A 20,172-nucleotide genomic window follows, 5' to 3' on the forward strand; every position below is an offset into this window, starting at 1 on the left:
CCCAGATACAGTGAAAAGCTTTTTGTTGCGTGCTAACCAGTCAGCAGAAAGACAATACAATCGATTCATTTGCAGTGTATAAATACTTGATAAGGGAATAACATTTAGTGCAAGTTAAAGTCCGATCAAGGATAGTCTGAGGGTCACCAATGAAGTAGATAGTAGTTCAGCACTGCTCTTTGGTTGTGGTAGGATGATTCTGTTACCTGATAACAGCTGGGAAGAAACTGAATCGGGAGGTATGTGTTTTTTCACACTTCTAAACCTTTTGGCTAATGGGAGAGGGGAGAAGAGGGAGCAGCCAGGGTGCGACTCATCCTTGATTATGCTGCTGGCCTTGCTGAGGCACCGTGAGCTATAAATTGAGTCAATGGAAAGGAGACAGACACAAAATGCTGGAGTAACTCAGCGGGACAGGCAGCATCTCTGGAGAGAAGGAATGGGTGACATTTCGGGTTGAGACCCTTCTCCAGATGGTCTGGGCTGTGTTTACAATTTGCTGCAATTTCTTGCGGTCTTGGGATATTCTAGATGCTGGGGGTACTTGGGGTATTAATGAGTTGGAGATGTTTGATTAAATTCAGTTAAGTAAATTGGATAAACAGCTAGGTCAGTAATCCTAATAGTTACAGCTCTGGGTTGTTGTAAAAACTCATATGATTGTTAGAGAAGAGAAGCTTTTTATTCTTTCCTGGTCTGACCTTTGTGACTAAACCTAGACCATGTGGTTGACTCTAAACTATCTTCCACTGCCCATGGGAGCCGCACAGGGCAAGGGCAGTTAGAAATGGTCCGTAATTGTTAGCTTTCCCGGTTGATAATTCATCACAAGAAAACATCCAAAATCGTTCTTGAACAGTATGAGAACATTTCCAATCTAATTTTCTAGAAGCATCAGAATGGCTGATCAGACATTAGCAAAGACCAAAATACTTAAAAACAGAGCTGATCAAATCTACCAGAGTTTGCTTGATACAACATCTAGAAACCATCATAGTCTCAAAATTCTCTGCATATGCCAGCTCCATTCATATGGTAAAGACGTCCACAAAGAACAGTTACTCTTCCAGTGATGAGATATGTTTTGTATTAAATGGATTAACATTGATTTCTTCAATGTTAAAATTGGCTTGATTAAGATCTTTATGCTCCTCCGCATGAGCAGGTTTGTTTTGTGTCAATTATTCTTTTTAAATGTTATAATGGTGCATTAACTTGCTATTACGTTTGGCACACACATTGCGGGCCGAAGGGGCTGCTTCTGTGCCGTTCAATGTTCCATGTGTTGGAAGGAACTGCAGATAGACACAAAAAGCTGGCGTTACTCAGGAGAAATCTCTGGAGAAAAGGAATAGGTGACATTTTAGGTTGAGGCCCTTCTTCCATCTGAAGAAGGGTCTCGACCCAAAACATCACCTATTCCTCTCTCCAGAGATGCTGACTGACCCGCTGAGTTAATGCAGCTGTTTAGACAATAGACAATATTGTCCTATGTTCCATTTCAGTTTCAGGTATTAAATGCCTCGTCTGTCTTTCGTGACTGTAACACTGTCCTTCCATTTCAAGGTTCACCATGTGAAGAATTCCCACTTCCTTCCTCTCCACACTCTGCCGTACAAACGGAACAAAACCTGCTGACCGCCCATTCTCACAGCTGCCAGTACAACCGAGTCTAAGTCCAGATGGGGACCATCGATGTTCTGGTTGTTGATGACGTAGTCAAGGCTCAGAGGCAATTTAAATGCAACACTCATTCCATTCTCAGTACATGTTACCTGAGAGCCTTGCACTTGGGGGGGGGGGGGGGGGGGCTCCTTCTGAATGCTCTTAAACCTTCCTGTTTGCCAGAATGTCAATCCAATAGAACTCCTCCCACCTGTGATATGATTACTGCTTCTGGGTGTGGGCAAGGTGATTGCAGGAGTGATCTTCAGTGGTGGTGACAATTCGATCCTAGGCTGTGTTTTAAATTCCATATGTGGAAAAATAATTACAGAACAAGTTAAAAGTCAAATATCTGTGACAGCCTGAAAACTGGGACAGGGATCCTCATATTTTAAATGTTTTAAATTGATTTTTTTTTTAAGTTTAAAAGAGAGCATTGATAAGAAGAATTTCTCTTGCCTCACTGAAACCCAAATGGGTTTGTTTGCCTAATCTTTTTCTTTACTTGTTTCGATGATTTATTTGTCAAAGCTAATCCCATAGGTTTCTTATGGCTGGTGACATCTTAACGCTGCCAATTCCTTGGATCCTGTCCGTAATTTTAAGAGAACAGCCCCAAGTATCATGGAAATGTGTCACATGAGTCTGACTGGATATCAAGGTTCTTTTGTGTATGTGTATATATTATGTAAGATATGATAAACTTTGTCAAATGGTCTCTGATCAGATCCAGCGAAGCGCTTTCCATGTTGGCCTCTGGATTCCTGAATCTTCTGAGTTTGCAGTTTGATAATGTGACCGTCACGTATGATCTTTCTTGAAGTGTCTGAGATCATTCTTATCCATTTTTATGTTAAACCTTTAATCCCTAATAGTAGTTGGTTTAAATATCTTTGTGTTTGCTTGAAATGTTTCAGAGCCTCTTCTGCGAGAGTTAGTGCTTGTCTGATCAGTGGATACTTTTACAAGAACAGTTTCTCATCCTTTGACACGACAAGTGGCATTTTAAGTTACTTAAATTGTGCTGCTTTGGAAATTATTCAGACATGCCAACCAGTGCCATTTGTTTAAGTTAGTGAGTTTTATTGAGTTGAAAGATTATAGACAGAAACATAGTTGCTTTAATTGGGCCTTTTGTACTTGCCTTTTTATGGATTAATAGTAGATTTCACCATTTAAAACTGCTGAAATAGTCAGATTCACATTATGTTGCTTTTATATTTAAGATGCTAAATGGTTGGAGCTTCAGTGTTGAATGCTAGATAAGGTACCAACGAGAAATGATTGATTGACTGCTGTAGAGACCGTAGATTTTTATTCGCACTTTGTAAAACATGGATGAAAGGGAGGTTTGCATTTCTGACAGAAACGCTATCAGATCAGCTGTGCATCTCAGTGGTGTTCAGACCATTTTAATCTGAGATATTTCAGTTCAGTTTAGTTTATTGTCACGTGTACCGAGGTACAGTGAAAAGCTTTGATATTTGATATATCCGCAAGGGATAGACCACTCTTAATGTCCGACGAGATCTAGCTCTGGAATATTTTTTACACTACATAGCAAGCTTTGGTTCTTGGCGATGAAATTGCACACTTAAGAAATTTTAAAATATTAAGGGCTAAGTCATTGAGTTATGCAGATTAAAACAAGTCTCCGCTTCCATCCCAGAATATAGGCCCCTCATAATGTGGACTAATTGAGACCACGATTTTCCTACCATCAAAAAAGATACAAAGTGCTGGAGTAACTCAGAGGGTCAGGCAGCATCTCTGGAGAACGTGGGTAGGTGACGTTTTGGGACAGGTCCCTCCTTCAGACTTGACCATGGTTTTTCCGACCATGTTGGCTAGAACACAATAGGATCCCTTCAATAGGCGAAATCAGAAGCGGCTTAAGCAGTGGCCCTAATTCCAATTGAGCACACATTTCCTTGCAATGTCTTTTACTGAGAGTGCAGTATAGCTACGGGAGAAGCTATTGATGTGGCTACCATTTACGTTGCTTTTTGATGTGTTGGATTGTGCTTGCTTGCAAATAAATGATCAGTAAGTCAATTTCAATGATGGCAGCTCACACCACCAAGGGATCTAGAACTGCCGGGTCTGTAGAGGCTGCTGTCATCTTGGCACTTTGGACCAGATGCCACTTCTAATACACGTTGGGTAAAAGGTGCTACTGCACTCGGGTCTGAACTGTAAATCCTGGTGCTAATTCTGTGCAAGTGCAGTGCTTTTAACTGGGTGAATTAGATTCTCATGGCAAACTAGTAAAGACATGGGTCAAACTCTCCCTAGCAGCATCCACACCTCAAGGATTACAGTTCAAGGATTACAGTTCACTACCACCTTCCTAAGGGCAACTGGATATGAGGAATTAAATGTGTAGGAAGGAACTGCAGATGCTGGTTTAAACCAAAGATAGACACAAAAAGCTGGAGTAATTCAACGGGTCAGACTGTACCTTTGGAGAAAAGGAATAGGTGACGTTTCGGGTCTGACTGATGAAGGGTCTCAACCTGAAACGTCACATATTCCTTTTTTCCAGAGATACTGTCTGACCTGTTGAGTAACTCCAGCTTTTTGGGTCTATGAGGAATTAAATGTTGGCTGATGTTGCAAATCCCACATCCCTTGAATGGATATACAGAGAAAAAAGATGATTAAAAATGGGGAAAATCCTGCCAATCAACAAGGGTCTAGATTTTAATTTGATTTTGTCTAAAACCTACAGTTTTCCCCTCTATTAATGGAGGCATGAACTGAAGCAGCAGTGGCGTGACTCATACCCATTAGCCAGCTTATCTTTATAACACGCTGCCCACTCTGATGTACAAACAAGTAACTGCAGGACCTGGTTTACAAAAATAAGACATAAAGTGCTTGCTGAGTAACTCAGCGGGTCAGGCAGCATCTTTGGAGAACATGGATAGTGACATTTCACGTTGAGTCGTCACTCTGATGTTTAGCCACGGTGCTCAGGCGCTTAGTTGGGAAAGGGTCCCCAGAACTATTTTTAAAAGTTTAAGCACTGTTTCTTTAGTCAAGTTTAATCTGGAAGCATGACCTATACACGTAAACTGCAATGGTATTAAGCCATGAACAAGTAAATCTTGCGTCTCCTTGAGGGAGTCTCCTTGTATTTTGAAGGGCGGCACGGTGGCGCAGCTGTAGAGTTGCTGCCTTACAGAGCCAGAGACTCGGATTCATCCTGACTACGGGTGCTGTCTGTACGGAGTTTGTACGTCCTTCCCATGACCTGCGTGGGATTTCCCCGGGTATTCCAGTTTCCTCCCACGCTACAAAGACGTGCAGGTGTATAGGTTAATTGGCTTTGGTATCATTGTAATTTGTCCCTAGTGTGTAAGGATAGTGCTAGTATGCGGGGATCGCTGCTCGGCGCGGACTTGGTGGGCCGAAGGGCCTGTTTCTGCACTGTATCTAAACTAAATTAAGTCCAAGCAACTTGGTCATTGGCCGCTGATAGAAAAATATCTCCTTTTTGCAAAAATATATATTAATGTGGGAAAATGTAAGATAAATCTGCAAAGCTCTTAATCATATGACCAGGATGCATTCTCAGTTGAGATGCCATAGATTAATCTGGGAAGAAGCTTCGGATATTTTGTGCACTAAATTTTAATGTCCTCATATATGAATGGATTATTCAGAAAGATATATGATTTTAAGATTTTAGAAAATTAATATGATATTTGACTTTGTATGTGAGGGTTTAAAATCCACAAAAGCTGAAAAGAAAATGTTGGAAATGCTGGGAACCTGTGATGAATAAACAATCTGAGGCGTCGGTGATAATGTTTCTGGGGTAGACACTTCCTCAGAGGTTTGCACTTAAAACTTTATACATTCTTTCCAGTTCAATGATGCTGACGGAAGGGCTCGTATTCTGGAGTTTGGTTTTACTTGAATAACTTATCATCACCCAGAATACCAACAAATGTTTTGCGCTTGTACACTCATGTTAACGGCTCTGAAGACCAGCTCCCTACTCTGATCTTTGCATTTTGAAACAGCTCTAAAATATTAACTGGTCAGCATACGTTTTTAAAGAAAATATGTTTTTTTTTCATGATATCCATTCACAGGATGAGAAGAGCAACAAATATTAATATTTAAAAAATGGCCCCAGGCCACTCTGCAGCCAATGTTTGTTCATCCCTAGTTCCTCCATCAAAGTGATGACAGGATTTCTAAACCACTCTGATCATTTTATACAACTTGCTCGACCTTTTTGAGGGCAGATTGCTGTGAGACTGAAGTCACATAAATGGCAGGCTTCTTTCCCCAAGGAAGTCTAGTGAGCCAGTGTTTACTTTTATGACAATCTCGTGGATCCGAGGGCAGCATTTACTGCTACTGGTTTTATTTTCAGATTTTATTTTGTTAAACAGTTAGTTGAATTTGTTAATGTGCCATGGTGGAAAAGCAACCTTCATTTTCTTAATCGATTGGCAGGTGATAAATAATCACAGTTTTAACCTATGATAAACACTGAGTGCTAGAGTAACTCATACGGTCAGGCAGCATCTCTGGAGAAAAAAGATGGATGATAGGTTTTCCAGAGATGCTGCCTGACCCACTGAGTTACTCCAGCACTTTGTGCCTATCTTTTGGCATTGTCGAGGAAATTGACTTGGGGGAAAATTGAAGGAAAAATAGAGACTTTGTTTCGCTTTAAGAGGCTTTATTGCATGATATCATGGAGAGATTGCGGCCATTAACTGCTCACCAGTTCTCCGTCTTTGCAGCAGAATTAGCCGACAATTATAAAGTGCAGTAAACAACTTTTTTTATTGTTAGATACAATTATTCGAAAACATACTTCGTCCTCGACTGTATGTTTTCCTGTTATCTATCTACATGTTATCTATCTACATTTCCTACTATCAACTACATGCGTATTAATTATTTCATTAGTCATAATATACTTTTTGTTTATGTAAATCTTATTCAACAGCGGATGGTTAGAGCAAGTCAAACATAATACAAGGGCATCGACATTTTATTTCGTCTTTCAAGCACATCGTGCCAGTGCAGGAAACACGTTGGGGGGAGTCCAGAACCGGGGCCACAATTTAAGAATAAGGGGTAAGCCATTTAGAACGGAGACGAGGAAACACTTTTTCATACAGAGAGTTGTGAGTCTGTGGAATTCTCTGCCTCCGAGGGCGTTGGAGGCCGGTTCTCTGGACACTTTCAAGAGAGAGATAGATAGGGCTCTTAAAGATAACGGAGTCAGGGGATATGGGGGGAAGACAGGAACGGGGTACTGATTGTGGATGATCAACCATGATCACATTGAATGGCGGTTCTGCTCGAAGTGCCGAATGGCCTACTCCTGCACCTATTGTCTATGTCTATTGCCCCCTCCCCGAGCCAATCATAAGCCCCCATTGTCTGCAACGTTTCTGTGCTTCTAGGGGCAGGGTTGCGGGTGGTCTGCCCAACTATTGCTGTTGTGTTTCGTTTACCAACGCTACGCATTCCCAGTCACAAAACACGGGAACAAGGTCAATTCTAGGAGATAACGTGTCTGAAACTTGTTTTGCTCTGCAGCTGGTCAACAACAGATGTCGATTGCCATATCCGCACACCCTTTCGTTACCTTAACAAATTCCAGCCATAATTAAGTATCTGGAGATTTTAATTTTTCTTCTACAGGCAAACACCAGCAAAAGCAGTTCTTAGTTTCCACAACATGAACCCAACCTGTCTACATTCTGAGTTGCAGACCTTAATTCTCAAAGTTTCAATTTGCTTTCAGAATTGGCATCTCCTCAACTCCCAACCTCCAACCCATAACCTGCCCATGTTTTCTTTTTGAGCATGTATAAGGCTAATAGAAAATCACTTTTAGTGCAAAGTATGATCACGAGACCCTTCACTCTGCACCCTGAGACATGATGAAAGATTAAACTCACTAGTTAAAATGTAATGTGGCTGAATGTCTTATCTTTTCGGGCCTACCTCTATTCCAACAGAGTACTAGGCATTGGCAGGGCCCCCAGTCTTTACTAGAACAGGCAACTATGTCATTCCAAGGGTTGCTGTTACCGTTACCAACGAGGATTGAACCGAGACTGGAACCTGTTATTATGATCGAAAAGGTGATGACCATGCACTGTACATCTCGTAATAGTTTGCCATTGAATTGTTGAAATTGAACTTCGACCATCGTTCCCAATCTTACCAAAGGGGATTTGTATTCTATTGGTAGCGATAGATATCAGTGAGAATATAATTACTGGGGAGAGAAATAATAAAAGACACTTTAGGTCACCTGCAACTCATTCTGCATGTTCAGTCCATTGCCCTTAAATAGTGTAAGGAGAGCAGTGGTCCAAAACAGAAATTATAGTCTGTTTAATTACAATATATTGAGGATGAAATGGAGCCATATTTATCTGTCTACAAATGAATGAAATGAGAAATTGAAAGACTTAACCTTTCAGAGGGTTAATCAGGGTTTATCAGAGCGGTTCAGCAAGTGTGTGTGTGACAGAATGTGTCGATGCACCAAATGGACAAGTTAAATGTGCTTCATGCTCCCTGCATGATGATAGCACCTCTGTGGAGATTGTTTGTCCTCTGTCACGTTGAGTCAAAGTGACGTTTGTAATTATGTGAAAGGGTTTTTACTGGCAATGTGTCATTGGCATTGGGGTTCACATTCCCAGCAGCTTCATTGCTGACCATTTTCTCTGTGACTGTCCTGTTAGCCTCAGTCCATCTCTTCGTGTGAAAAAGCAGCTATCAGTGCAGTCACTTCTCTGCCCACTGCTGAGTTTGGTTTAATACCTTACGTGGATGTTACAGGTGAAGTCACAATTGTCATTATTTTGCCTGTATGAACTCAGCAGCTCTTTGCATGATGGGCTATGATGTATAGTAAATTTTCAGGTTCCTGTGTGATAATACAAGAAGGAAGATGCTTACTAAACATAAACTTATTCTTTAGCTCTCAATACTATGATTTGAAAAGATGGTTGACTACTGTACATTTGAACGTTTGCTGATTGATGTCGAACCTAAATTTGCATTACAGCAGTAGTTATTCTGACGTCACTATTGTACTTTGTAGTGGAGGAAAAGGGGCGAGATAGATGGTTTTGATTTTATTTTTGTATTTTTACTAAGAATACCACACGATTCTCAGAATTCATATTTCAACGCAGCCTTACACTGTTGTCACACATATTTTGAAAAGGTTTATCTGATCCACACATCCTTTCACGTCTTAGTCTACTGCCTAACTTTAGAAATGTCAGTGTCTGTATTTACAATGGTAGCTATTTGTGCCAATCTATTACAATGACTATGACCTCCCACCACTGAGGGCACTGTTGAGTCTCAGTTTTTAAGCTCTGCTTCCCTGCCGTGCTGCAAATAAATTCCTAACAATCGTGGGCTATCCAGATCGCCATGTGTTTTCCTTTAACTATTATCTTAATTATCAGAGTATCTTGCTCCAGGTATCTCTGCCCAGTTAGTGATTTCCTGTGCTCAATATCACCTTTCTTTTTGGCCTGAAGCAATTAAATGTGCAACACTAATGAAATGTACAGAGCTGTTGTTAATCGACGAGAAAATTAAATTAAATTTGGCAGATGTAGGGATATAGGTACATAGTTCCATGAAGTTAGTAATATAGATGGACATGGCAGGGAGGAAGGTGTTTACATGCTTGTCATGAGGTCCCAGCTGTACCATGAGGTTCCAACCCTTCTACAGTGTATTGTGTAGAAGGCTTGGGACCTCATGGTACAGCTGTATAAGATGTTGGTAAGCCCATATTTGGAGATTTATGACCAGTCCTGATCACCCTGTTATGGGGAGGATGTCATTAAACTGGAAAGGATGCAAAAAAGGATTTACCAGGTCTGGGCAGTTTAAGTTATCGGGAGAGGTTGGACAGACTGGGTCGTTTTTTTACCCCTGGAGCTTAGGAGACTGAGGGGGGAGCCTATAAAGGTTTATAACATCATTAGCAGCTAGCTTACATGCATAGCCACTGTCTTTTCCCCAGGGCAGGGGAGTCTAAAACTAGCAGACAGGAGTTCAAAGCAAGAGGGGAAAGATTTAAAAGGGACATGAGGAGTAACATTGTCACAAACATATTAGTTCATGGAAGAGCTGCCACAGGAAGTGGAAGAAGCAGGTACAATTATAACATTTAAAAGACACTTAGATAGGTACATGGATAGAAAAGGTTTGGAGGGACATGGTCCAAGCTCAGGCATGTGGGACTAGCTTGGTTAAGCATCTTGGTCAGCATGAAGGTGTTGGACTGAAGGGCCAGTTTCCGTACTGTATAGCTCTGTGACTAAATCAGCAGATTGGTTTGGCTTCTCTGCATCTTCCCCTCTTGCCTCATTTGTACTTTTAAGAATCTAATTATGCTTTTAAGGGAAAAAAACGAAAGTGAAAAATGAACATTTATTTGCAATTAAACAGTTTCAGGAGAACTTAGTGGGATGCTAGAAAAAATTCTCATGTTAAACATGTCATAAAATGTTGCGACACTGCACTTCCTTAGGCTAGACTGTCTTCCACAGATCACATCCTCCACCCCAAGGACAGCAGTAGAGACCTGTTTTCCTTTTTTTTTTATGCTGTTGATTTTCTTGCAGCTATCATGAAGCTAGTCTTAAAAAATCAATAAATAAAGCTGCCAAAGCAGCTCTGTGCTTCCTCAAGCCAGGCAATGATTTGGATTTATACTGATACAAAGTCTAGAGATAAACAGAAAGCTACAACTAGGGGAAGTACAAATGTATCTGGTCCAACCTGGAACTTCAGCTGTTGAATGGGAGATGAATGACTTGACAAATTATTGGTGGAATTAAGAAATCTCATCATAGGATTGCCACTGAAGAGATACATTCTCTACAATAGAGTGCACAGCGAAGGTAAATGTAGCTAACAAGACTTTAATAGGAGACTTCAATTTCCATGGATAAAATGGCCATGTACAGAGTCCTGCAGATTAATCTGGTTCAGCACAATATTACATTTACTTTGACAACTGATGTATATTCATTATTTTCCAGAAACCATGTTTTTGTTCTTTAAATATAGATTAAGTATAAGGTTAAATAGGGGAAGAGGGGGGCAGATTATGCTAGTTGTGTTGAGCAAACATCTTCCTTTGCCAGTGCTTGTATTGTGTTCTTTCTGCTCATGTTTAATGAAGACTGCACCAAATTGCAAGCAGTTCTGAACTCTTTTGGTATGGATGCAATGCATCATGGGTAATATTGATTATGCTAATGGGAGCCATTGATTTGTACCTTTTTGAAATTTGTTATTGACCAATAAAATTGTTTGTCTACCCTCTGTTTGTATCTAAATGCATCTGAGTTATGAGTCTTTTTGGTCTTAAATGAATCGGCCTCATGATGTCACTAACCAAAGTTGAAATGGTGTGATGTTGTTAATAGAATTTCCTTCATGAACCCCTTTAAACTTACACGGAGGGTGGTCGTTGCACGGAATGCACTGCCAGGGGTAGTGCTGACATTGAATAGGCTTTTAGATAGTCTCATGGATATGGATTACATTCAGGCAGAGGAGATTAGTGTAACTTGGCATCATGTTTGGCACAGATACAGTGGGCCGAATGGCCTGTTCCTGTGCTGTACTGTTCTATATGTTCTAATACACAATAAAGTCGGACAAGTGCACGAGGAAGAGACCAATAGTTGCTTCAAAATTAGTTCCAGACATTTTAATAAGATACTGGACCAAAGGGGTCATGTTTTAAAAAAATTGTTTGGAGGGTGGAGTTTCTGCCTTACAGCACCAGAGAGCAGGATTTAATCCTGACTACTGGTGCTCTCTGTACAGAGTTTGTACGTTCTCCCCGTTTGCTCTGGTTTCCTTCCACACTTTAAAGACACACAGGTTTGTAGGTTAATTGGCTTTGGTAAAGATCGTAAATTGTCCCTAGTGGGTGTAGGATGGTGTTAGTGTACGGGGATCGCTGCTTGGCCGAAGGGCCTGTTTCCGCACTGTATCTCTAAACTAAACTAAACTAAACTAAAAAATATTTGCATGTGTATTTTATCACAACTAATAATTGTCTTGATCAAATACACTTGTGCATTGGCATAAAGTTGATACTTGCTGTTTTAATAAAGGCAAATGATGTTTGACATATATTATTCATAAAGATTGCAAAAGCAAATAAAAGTTAAATGTGAATATTTGAAAGTTGTTCAAGTGGAGGCTCTATTTAAAGAACTTTGCAAAAATAATATCTAGGTGCCAGCCTTGTCGTTAATTACGCAAAATATCAAGAAGTTAATGCATCTGTGTGGTAGATATTAACTATAAGCTTGCCAAAGAACAATACCTGTAAGTTTGCATCTGCATAACAACATAATGTGGTAATTACTGCAAATCGAATATCAACTAACAATGCAAAAATCCACACATGGGATGCAATTCATTCTTCAAGGCATGAACTAAATCTGCAAATTTTTATTGTATGTCCTTAAATCCATTCCATCCCATTAAGGCAACATTTCAGAAGTGGACCTGTATCATACAATAATCCAAAATGTGTAGCAAGGAACTGCAGATGCTGGTTTAAACCGAAGATAGACACAAAATGCCACAGTAACTCAGTAGGGTCAGGCAGCATCTCTGTAAAATAGGAAGAGGTGATGCTTAAGGTTGGAACCCTTCTTCAGACTGAATGTTAGAGTAGGTCAGAATAAAACAGGGCCGGCAACTGCGGACCTCGGGTAGGGTGGAGTCAATAATGGCCCGTCCATCAGGTTCTGTGGCAGAGAATTCCACAGGGTCATCACCCTTCTGAAATAAATCTTAGTTCAAGATGTCTTATGCCACAATCTGAGACTTTGCCCCCTCTTTCTAGACCCTCAAACCAAGGGAAATATTCAAGGAGACACAAGAGACTGCAGGTGCTGTAATGTAGAACACACAAAACATCATCTATCTCTTTGCCTCCATACTCCTAATGCAAGGTCACGACCCAAAACCTCCATTGACTTTTTTGGCTCCATAGATGCTGCATGGTCCACTGAATTCCTCCCTGACTTATGTTTACTTCCTGAGAAGATTACAGAGATTCGGCGTGTCGAAGAGGATTCTCCTAAACTTCTACAGGTGCACGGTAGAGAACATACTGACTGGTTGCATCATGGCCTAGTTTAGCAACTTGAACATCCAGGAGCGAAAAAGACTACAAAAAGTTGTGACCACAGCCCAGTCCATCACCGGCTTTGACCTCCCCACCGTCAAAGGGATCTATCGTATTCGCTGCCTCAAAAAGGCAGCCAAAATCATCAAAGACCCACACCATCCTGGCCACACACTCATTTCACCATTGCCATCAGGAAGAAGGTACAGTAAGCTGAAAACTAACCTACGGGTTCAGGAACAGCTTCTTTCCTACAGCCATCGGGCTATTAAACACAACAATGAATAAGCTCTGAGCTCTGAACTGCAAAATACTGTATTATTATTGCATTATACAATGTTATTTATTGAACTATTTTTTTCTTCTTCCGTTTTGTACTATGTTTACATATTCACATATTCTGTTGTGCTGCAGCAAGTAAGAATTTAATTGCCCCATCCGGGACACATGACAAGAAAACACTTGACTAGTCCCGAAATCCAGTCTCCCTATCCCTATGTTTCAATGAGGTCACCTCCCGTTCATCTAAATTCTAGTGGATCTAGCCTTCATTGGCCCAGTCTCTATGGCAAGAGTATGAATTTCTAAAATATGAGGAATATCACTACACAATATTCTAGATGTGTTCTCAGAAGTGAAAACCAAAAAAAACTGCAGATGCTGCAAATCTTAAACAAACATGCAAATTGCAGGAAATATTCAGGTTAGGCTGCATATGTGGGAAGAGAAAAATAATATTTCTTGTTGAAGTCCATCAGAAATTTATTTGACAAAAGGTCATTTGCGTTAAATACTAGATCTGTTCAGTTTAGTTTATCGTTATGTGTACCGAGGTACATTGATGTGTGCTATCCAGTCAGCAGAGAGACAATGCACGATTACAATACAACACGAGCCATTTACAGATACATGAGAAGGGAATAACGTTTAGTGCAATGTAAAGCCAGCAAAGTCCCATCAAGGATTGTCTGAGAGTCACCAATGAGGCAGGTAGTAGTTTAGCACTGCTCCCTGGTTGTGGTAGGAGGATTCTGGTGCTTGATAACAGCTGGGAAGAAACTGTCCCTGAATCTGGAGGTGTGCGTTTTTACAATTCTATACCTTTTGCCTGATTGGAGAGGGGAGAAGAGGGAATGGCCAAGGTGCGACACAACCTTGATTATGCTGCGGGCTTTGCCAAAGCAGCTTGAGGTATAAATGGTGTCAATAGAAGGGAGACACAAAAAGCTGGAGTAACTCAGCGGGACAGGCAGCATCTCTGGAGAGAAGGAATGGGTGAAGTTTCGGGTCGAGACCCTTCAGGGGAGGTTGGTCTGGGCTGCAAACAATTAAAGGTCAACAATTGGCTGCAATTTCTTGTAATCTGTTTCTCTTCCCAGAGTTGTGGCCTGCCCTGCTGAGTATTTCCAGCATTTTTATGTGTGGGCTGAATCGTCGCTTATATGGTCTCAAAAAGGTCCTTGCAGTGTCATTAACGAAAAATCGTTGTAGAACCATACACAAAACAGGGTTTTTATAAAGCAAACGTGTGTACCTTACTTATTTTTTTAATAAAGGCCAACATAATGGCACAGTATTTTTTATTGGTCAATGTTCCACAGCTGATTTAAAAACAATCAGAACACTAAACAGCATTTAAAAATCTGACTTAGGCTATTAAAAATGTTAATAATTTATTAAGAAATGGGGTTTAACAGATTGAAAATAGGTGGGAGTATGCTTTAATTTCAGGTAAGTAAGAATTTTATATTTGTTTGAGAAATGATAACTGGTTCTCTAATTTTTAAGAAGGTATGGGCTTTTGCCCAGATCACACTATGCATCAATACCTCGAGTATGGGCCATAACCTTTTTATTACTGAATTAGGTGTCAAATTAAACTTCTCTATGTGATATAAATTGCAGGGATAAATCTCAAAATTTTGAGATGTATATATGGTCTCAAAAAGTCCTAGTTCATCCATAATAAAGGCAACATGGCACATTTAAGATAATACAGCAGTGAACTTGAACACAGTGTCAAGGGACTAATTTTGAATCAGCATTAAAACACTTCCTTCTATATTATACAGGCATACCTGAGAAAACTCAGCACAGCAAAGATAAATCTTGAACACATTCAACTACCAATGATAGAACTAAAAATAAGAAACAAACTGCAGATGTTGTAAATCTAAACTAATATCAAAATACTCTGGAAATGCTCAGCATATCAGGCAACATCAGATTCCAGTTGAAGTTTGCGAGAATGATCCCAGGGTTGATTGGGTAGCATTTGAAGTCCCTGAGCTTGTACTCGCTGTAGATTAGAAGTATGAGGGGGTGGGGATCGCATTGAAACCCACCAAATAATGAAAGGCCAAGATAGAGTCGATGTAGTGAGGATGTTTCCACTCGCGAGAGAGTCTAGGACCAGAGGGCCAGCTTCACAATGAAAGAACGTACCTTTAGAATGGAGATGAGGAGGAATCTATTTAGCCAGAGGGTGGTGAATCTGCAGAATTCATTGCTATGGAGGCCAAGTCATCAGGTATTTTTATACATACTCATACTTTATTAGCTTGGAGGTTGATAGGTTCTTGATTAGCAAGGGCATCAAAGATTATAGGGAGAAGGCAGGAGAATGGGGTTGAGAGGGTAAATTAGATCAGCCATGATCGAATGGCAGACCAGACTCGAGGGGCTGAATGGCCTAATTCTGCTCCTATGTTTTACGGTCATCTGTTAAAGCAAATATAGTTAACATTAAGTCAATGCTTTCATCATATCTAAGAAAATATGAAAAATTAGCATGAATAGATTTGTAGGCAAGGGAGAAGAGTGGAGAAAATAAAGGATTATTGTGATATGGGGATTGATAATTGTTTATGACACATATCGAACCCCTGGCAATAGAATGAGATAAACCACTTGGGATCCTGCACCACAACAGGGGATTCTGTTAAAGAAAGGACAGCTACTTTCTCATGCCTAGGCTTATTAGAAGAACTATTTGTGGATGATTGTGCTCAGGTTTTGATCATTTTTATTTAAACATATTATGACACAAAATGTATCAACCACACACTTATTTCACCAAATCGCCCAGTGTCAATTTTTGCTGCTCAGAGATCAGAGAGATTGATCAAAGAAATCAGTGAATAAACAGACATTTGAGGAGATGTCCAAGGTTAATAATGAGTCCTTTGGAAAATATTTGACAAAAAACAATACAGTTTTTCAATAGGTTATACTCGCCACTGAGTTACCGATGCATATAATATGCGGTACATGTCTGCTAAATCTGGAGTGAAGAGCAGTAGGCTCTAGTGAGACCACACCTTGACTATTGTGTGCAGTTTTGGTCCCCTAATTTGAAGAAGAACATTCTTGCTATTGAGGGAGTGCAGCGTAGGTTTACAAGGCTAATTTCCGGGATGGTGGGACAGTCATTTGCTGAGAGAATGGAGCGGCTGGGCTTGTATACTCTGGAGTTTAGAAGGATGAGAGGAGATCTCATTGAAACATATAAAATTATTAAGGGTTTGGATACGCTAGAGGCAGGAAACGTGTTCCCGATGTTGGGGAAGTCCAGAACCAGGGGCCACAGTCTAAGAGTAAGGGGCAAGTCATTTAGAACGTAGATGAGGAAACACTTTTTTCTCACAGAGACTTGTGAGTCTGTGGAATTCTCTGCCTCAGAGGGCGATGGAGGCCCGTTCTCTGGATACTTTCAAGAGAGACCTAGATAGGGCTCTTAAAGATAGCGGAGTCAGGGGATATGGGGAGAAGGCAGGAACGGGGTGCTGATTGTGGATGATCAGCCATGATCACATTAAATGGCGGTGCTGGCTCGAAGGGCCGAGTGGCCTACTCCTGCACCTATTACCTATTGTCTATTGTCAGAAGTGAGACAATGGAGACAAATAAATTTGTGACTCAAACCATGAAGAAAACCAACTTAAACAAGATTATAATGTTTGCATGCCGATTCCACTTGGAATCTTCCACATGTTAAAATGAGATGTTGGTGGGAAAGTTGGACATTTACAAAAAAAAAATGGCATGTGAAAATAAAGATTAAATTAGATGGATTATTGTACATATAAATGAGTTAGGCGCAAGGCACTGCAGATGCTGGTTTTCAAAAAAACACAAAACACTGAGGTCAACAGATCAGGCAGCAATTCTGGAAGACATATGCACATATGTGCTGTGCATTTAGTTGTTTGAATGTGCCATTTTGGGTCAGAATCGTTCTTCAGAAATAAATCAGTTAATTCTATCAAAGATGTACGAGGGAATATTCAAAAGTCATATGATTGAGGGAATTCTTCAAGTTAATTCGGAGGAAGAAACAGCACAAGATGGAAAAATGAAGATTCAATTTCAAAAAGATTTAGTAAACATGTAAATTGATTATAATTGAAAACAACGTGAAAAGATGAATCACTTTTTTCAATGAAGAGAAGGCATTGTACTGCACATTAAGGAATAATGTATATAATGTATATTAATATATTGTATAAGATATATCTGACATATATGCACGTATGTGCCGTGCAATTAGTTGTTTGAATGAACCAGTTGCACATGTTTTGGAAATAATCTGCATCGCGGGTGTGTTTTTATACGCACTACATTTTTCAAGTTGGAAGTGTAGATGACTGCACGCATTCATGCATTACAGTCACGATTTCCTCATGCAGTATTCAGTGTGCTTTTAGGTCTAATAAGATTAGTTCATTATGGGCTTCTTTATTTAAATAGAGGACATGTTTAGTCTAAACTGGCTTTAATTTGCATCTAATGTCCTGAAAGTATATTGGTAACAGAAGTCTCCCATCCTCCGCAGCCTCATGCTCCAATGATTCATCTCCTTGTTGGCTAATGCTTTCAATCACCAGGGAAACTTCAAGCACCACATCTAAATCCATCACATATGCCGAGAGACATGCTTGGAATTCTATTAACCAGTCGCTTTGTGCCTTTTTTCAGTAATAATGTGGATTGTTTTTATAACCCACTTGAACATCAGCCTCCTTATATGAGTTCTTATCTAACCTTTCATGTATCCCATCTCTCGAGCTGCTGCCAATTTCCCCCAAGATTTCCCAGATCAAAACAACCAAGAAAGCAGCAGAATGCTGTCCAATGTTAGATAGAGGCAGCCTGCTTAATGGACTGACATTAAACCCTTGAGAATTGGGGGGCAACAAAGAGAAACGTTTCAAAAAGCGGGTTTGCAAATAGAGGTAAATTGAGAGTGAAAATACTCGTTACAATCTGATAAGAAAATGGTTATCCTTGGGATTCTTCTATCAATAACAGAGAACAAAAACCTTCCAAACAAGCCAGTGTTTTGAAAAAGCATTGAATTAAATAATGATTCCCGAGGAGTCAATGATTACAGTCTAGAAACAAATGAGAGAGTTACATCTTCCACAAGGCTCTCAATCAGCTGCCAATTGAAAGTATCATCGCAGATGTTGAAACGCTATCTGATATGCCCTCCAGATAGTACTTAAATCTTTGTTGGAAGTTCTCGGAAATTGGCAGGAATGTCAGGTCAAAGATGAGGCGGCGGCTTCTTTCCCGTGAGCTCCCTCAGTTCTAAATGCAGCAATAACCACCATTACGTTGTGAAGCCGAGCCAAAGGCAGTGCTGACATTATTCACGCTAGTCATCTCCTGAAATTTAATATGGGCATTTGCGGCATCAATCCTTGTTCCGACCCCGACTCTAGCTTGAGTTGGTTAAATTGCCTCAAGCAGTTTAGTTTTATAATGCAAATTGTGTATAGACTACTCCTGCCCACAGAGGTCCCAACAGCTGCGTCCCCAAAGGGCAACATCACTGACAGTTCTGAGAACCCAAAATAGTTTTAATCAAGGCAAACTGAATCAAAGAAGAAACAGTCAGTATTGTAAAAATAAATCCCAATTGTTTATTTTGGTTGAATATCAGATTTGGCACAGACTGGGGAGAAAGGGATGATTGAACTTAAAGCATCTGTTCATTGTGAGTAGGTGATTGATCTGGCTAATTAAACATCGGAAGGTGGTTACCTGCAGGTTAGATGAAATGATACAGATTGATAGTGAGGTCAGGCTGCAGTATAATTACATTTCTAATGCCACTTCAAGATGGAAGAAGGTGGATTACGGCATATTCCACAAAAGTATAAACATTTAAGATAGACACAAAATGCTGGAGTAAATCAGCGGGACAGGCTGCATCTCTGGCGAGACGGAATGGGTGACGTTTCGGGTCGAGACCCTTCTTCAGACTGAAAACTGGAGACTGAAGATGAATGTTTCAGGTCGAGACCCTTATTCTGACAGAAGAATGGCCTTGACCCAAAACATCACCCATTCCTTCTCTCCAGAGATGCTGCCTGTCCCGTTGAGTTACTCCAGCATTTTGCGTCTATCTTCGGTTTAAACCAGCTTCTGCGGTTCCTTCCAACATATAATTTAAATAGATTTACAGGATTCCTATTATACTGAAACGTTGTATCCAAAACCCATAACTATGCATTAGTGGTAGTAACCATTTGTGTTAAAAAAATAGGCGGCTTCTAATTGCTTCCTTTGTCAAATTGGTTATTACAAAATCAATCAGTCAATCAACAGATTATGCACATACTTTAGATTTTTAAATATGTACATGGAAAATACTTAAACAAAAGTGTGGAGAAAACATTAAATTTAAATGTTAGGACACCAAGTGCTGGAATAGCTCAGCAGGTCAGGCAGCATCTCTGGTAAAGGCCAGGCCAAGTACAGAACAATAATGAGCTGAAGGAGCAGGTTTGCTTTCTCTGCGACTGTCAATTGATATATCTTTAAAAAACTTCATCCTTGTTCTGGCCTTTGCCTATATAGAATATCATGTCTAGAGAAACAAGGACAGAGATGGTAGGATTCAGCAGGGGAAATGCAGAAGGAGAGTTGAAACAGGTAACATTACAGAGGAAGAGGGGGGAGGTAGAAAGCCTTAATGATGACGCAGTTATATGTGGCTCAAAGCCTAAGGGAGGATACAGTGTGTGGGGCCAGGTTGGCAGTTTACATGGATGGAGAATTTAAGTTATTTTAAAGATATATCAAACAACAATGCCAGCTTCCTGTCACAGCAAAAGTAAATCTGCTCCTACAGCTCATTATTACTTACACGCAAAGTTTAATAGTCATTGTGAAATTGAAATGGAAACTACTCAGCAAGTCAGCCAAGGTTTACGGAGAGACAAAAACAGGAATCAGTATTTCAGCACGATGAGCTTCTATCGGAACTGTAGATCACTCAGTGGAAGAGCAGGGGAAACAATTCCTGATCGATC

The 20,172-nt window shown here is 40.2% G+C and overlaps 1 protein-coding gene across 2 annotated transcripts in view; it reads left to right on the forward strand.

Annotated features, from left to right (window-relative positions):
- Positions 1–11,033, forward strand: part of LOC129704799 (calcium/calmodulin-dependent protein kinase type 1-like) — a 192,786-nt gene extending 181,753 nt beyond the window's left edge. For both annotated transcript variants that reach the window (XM_055648155.1, XM_055648156.1), the window contains exon 12: positions 1,567–11,033. In XM_055648155.1, the coding sequence (XP_055504130.1) occupies positions 1,567–1,676 (110 nt within the window). In that variant the 3' untranslated portion in view covers positions 1,677–11,033. The remainder of the gene's footprint in view (positions 1–1,566) is intronic.
- The last annotated feature ends 9,139 nt before the right edge of the window (positions 11,034–20,172 follow it).

This window comes from Leucoraja erinacea, chromosome 16 (assembly GCF_028641065.1).
Source record: "Leucoraja erinacea ecotype New England chromosome 16, Leri_hhj_1, whole genome shotgun sequence".
NCBI lineage: Eukaryota > Metazoa > Chordata > Chondrichthyes > Rajiformes > Rajidae > Leucoraja > Leucoraja erinaceus.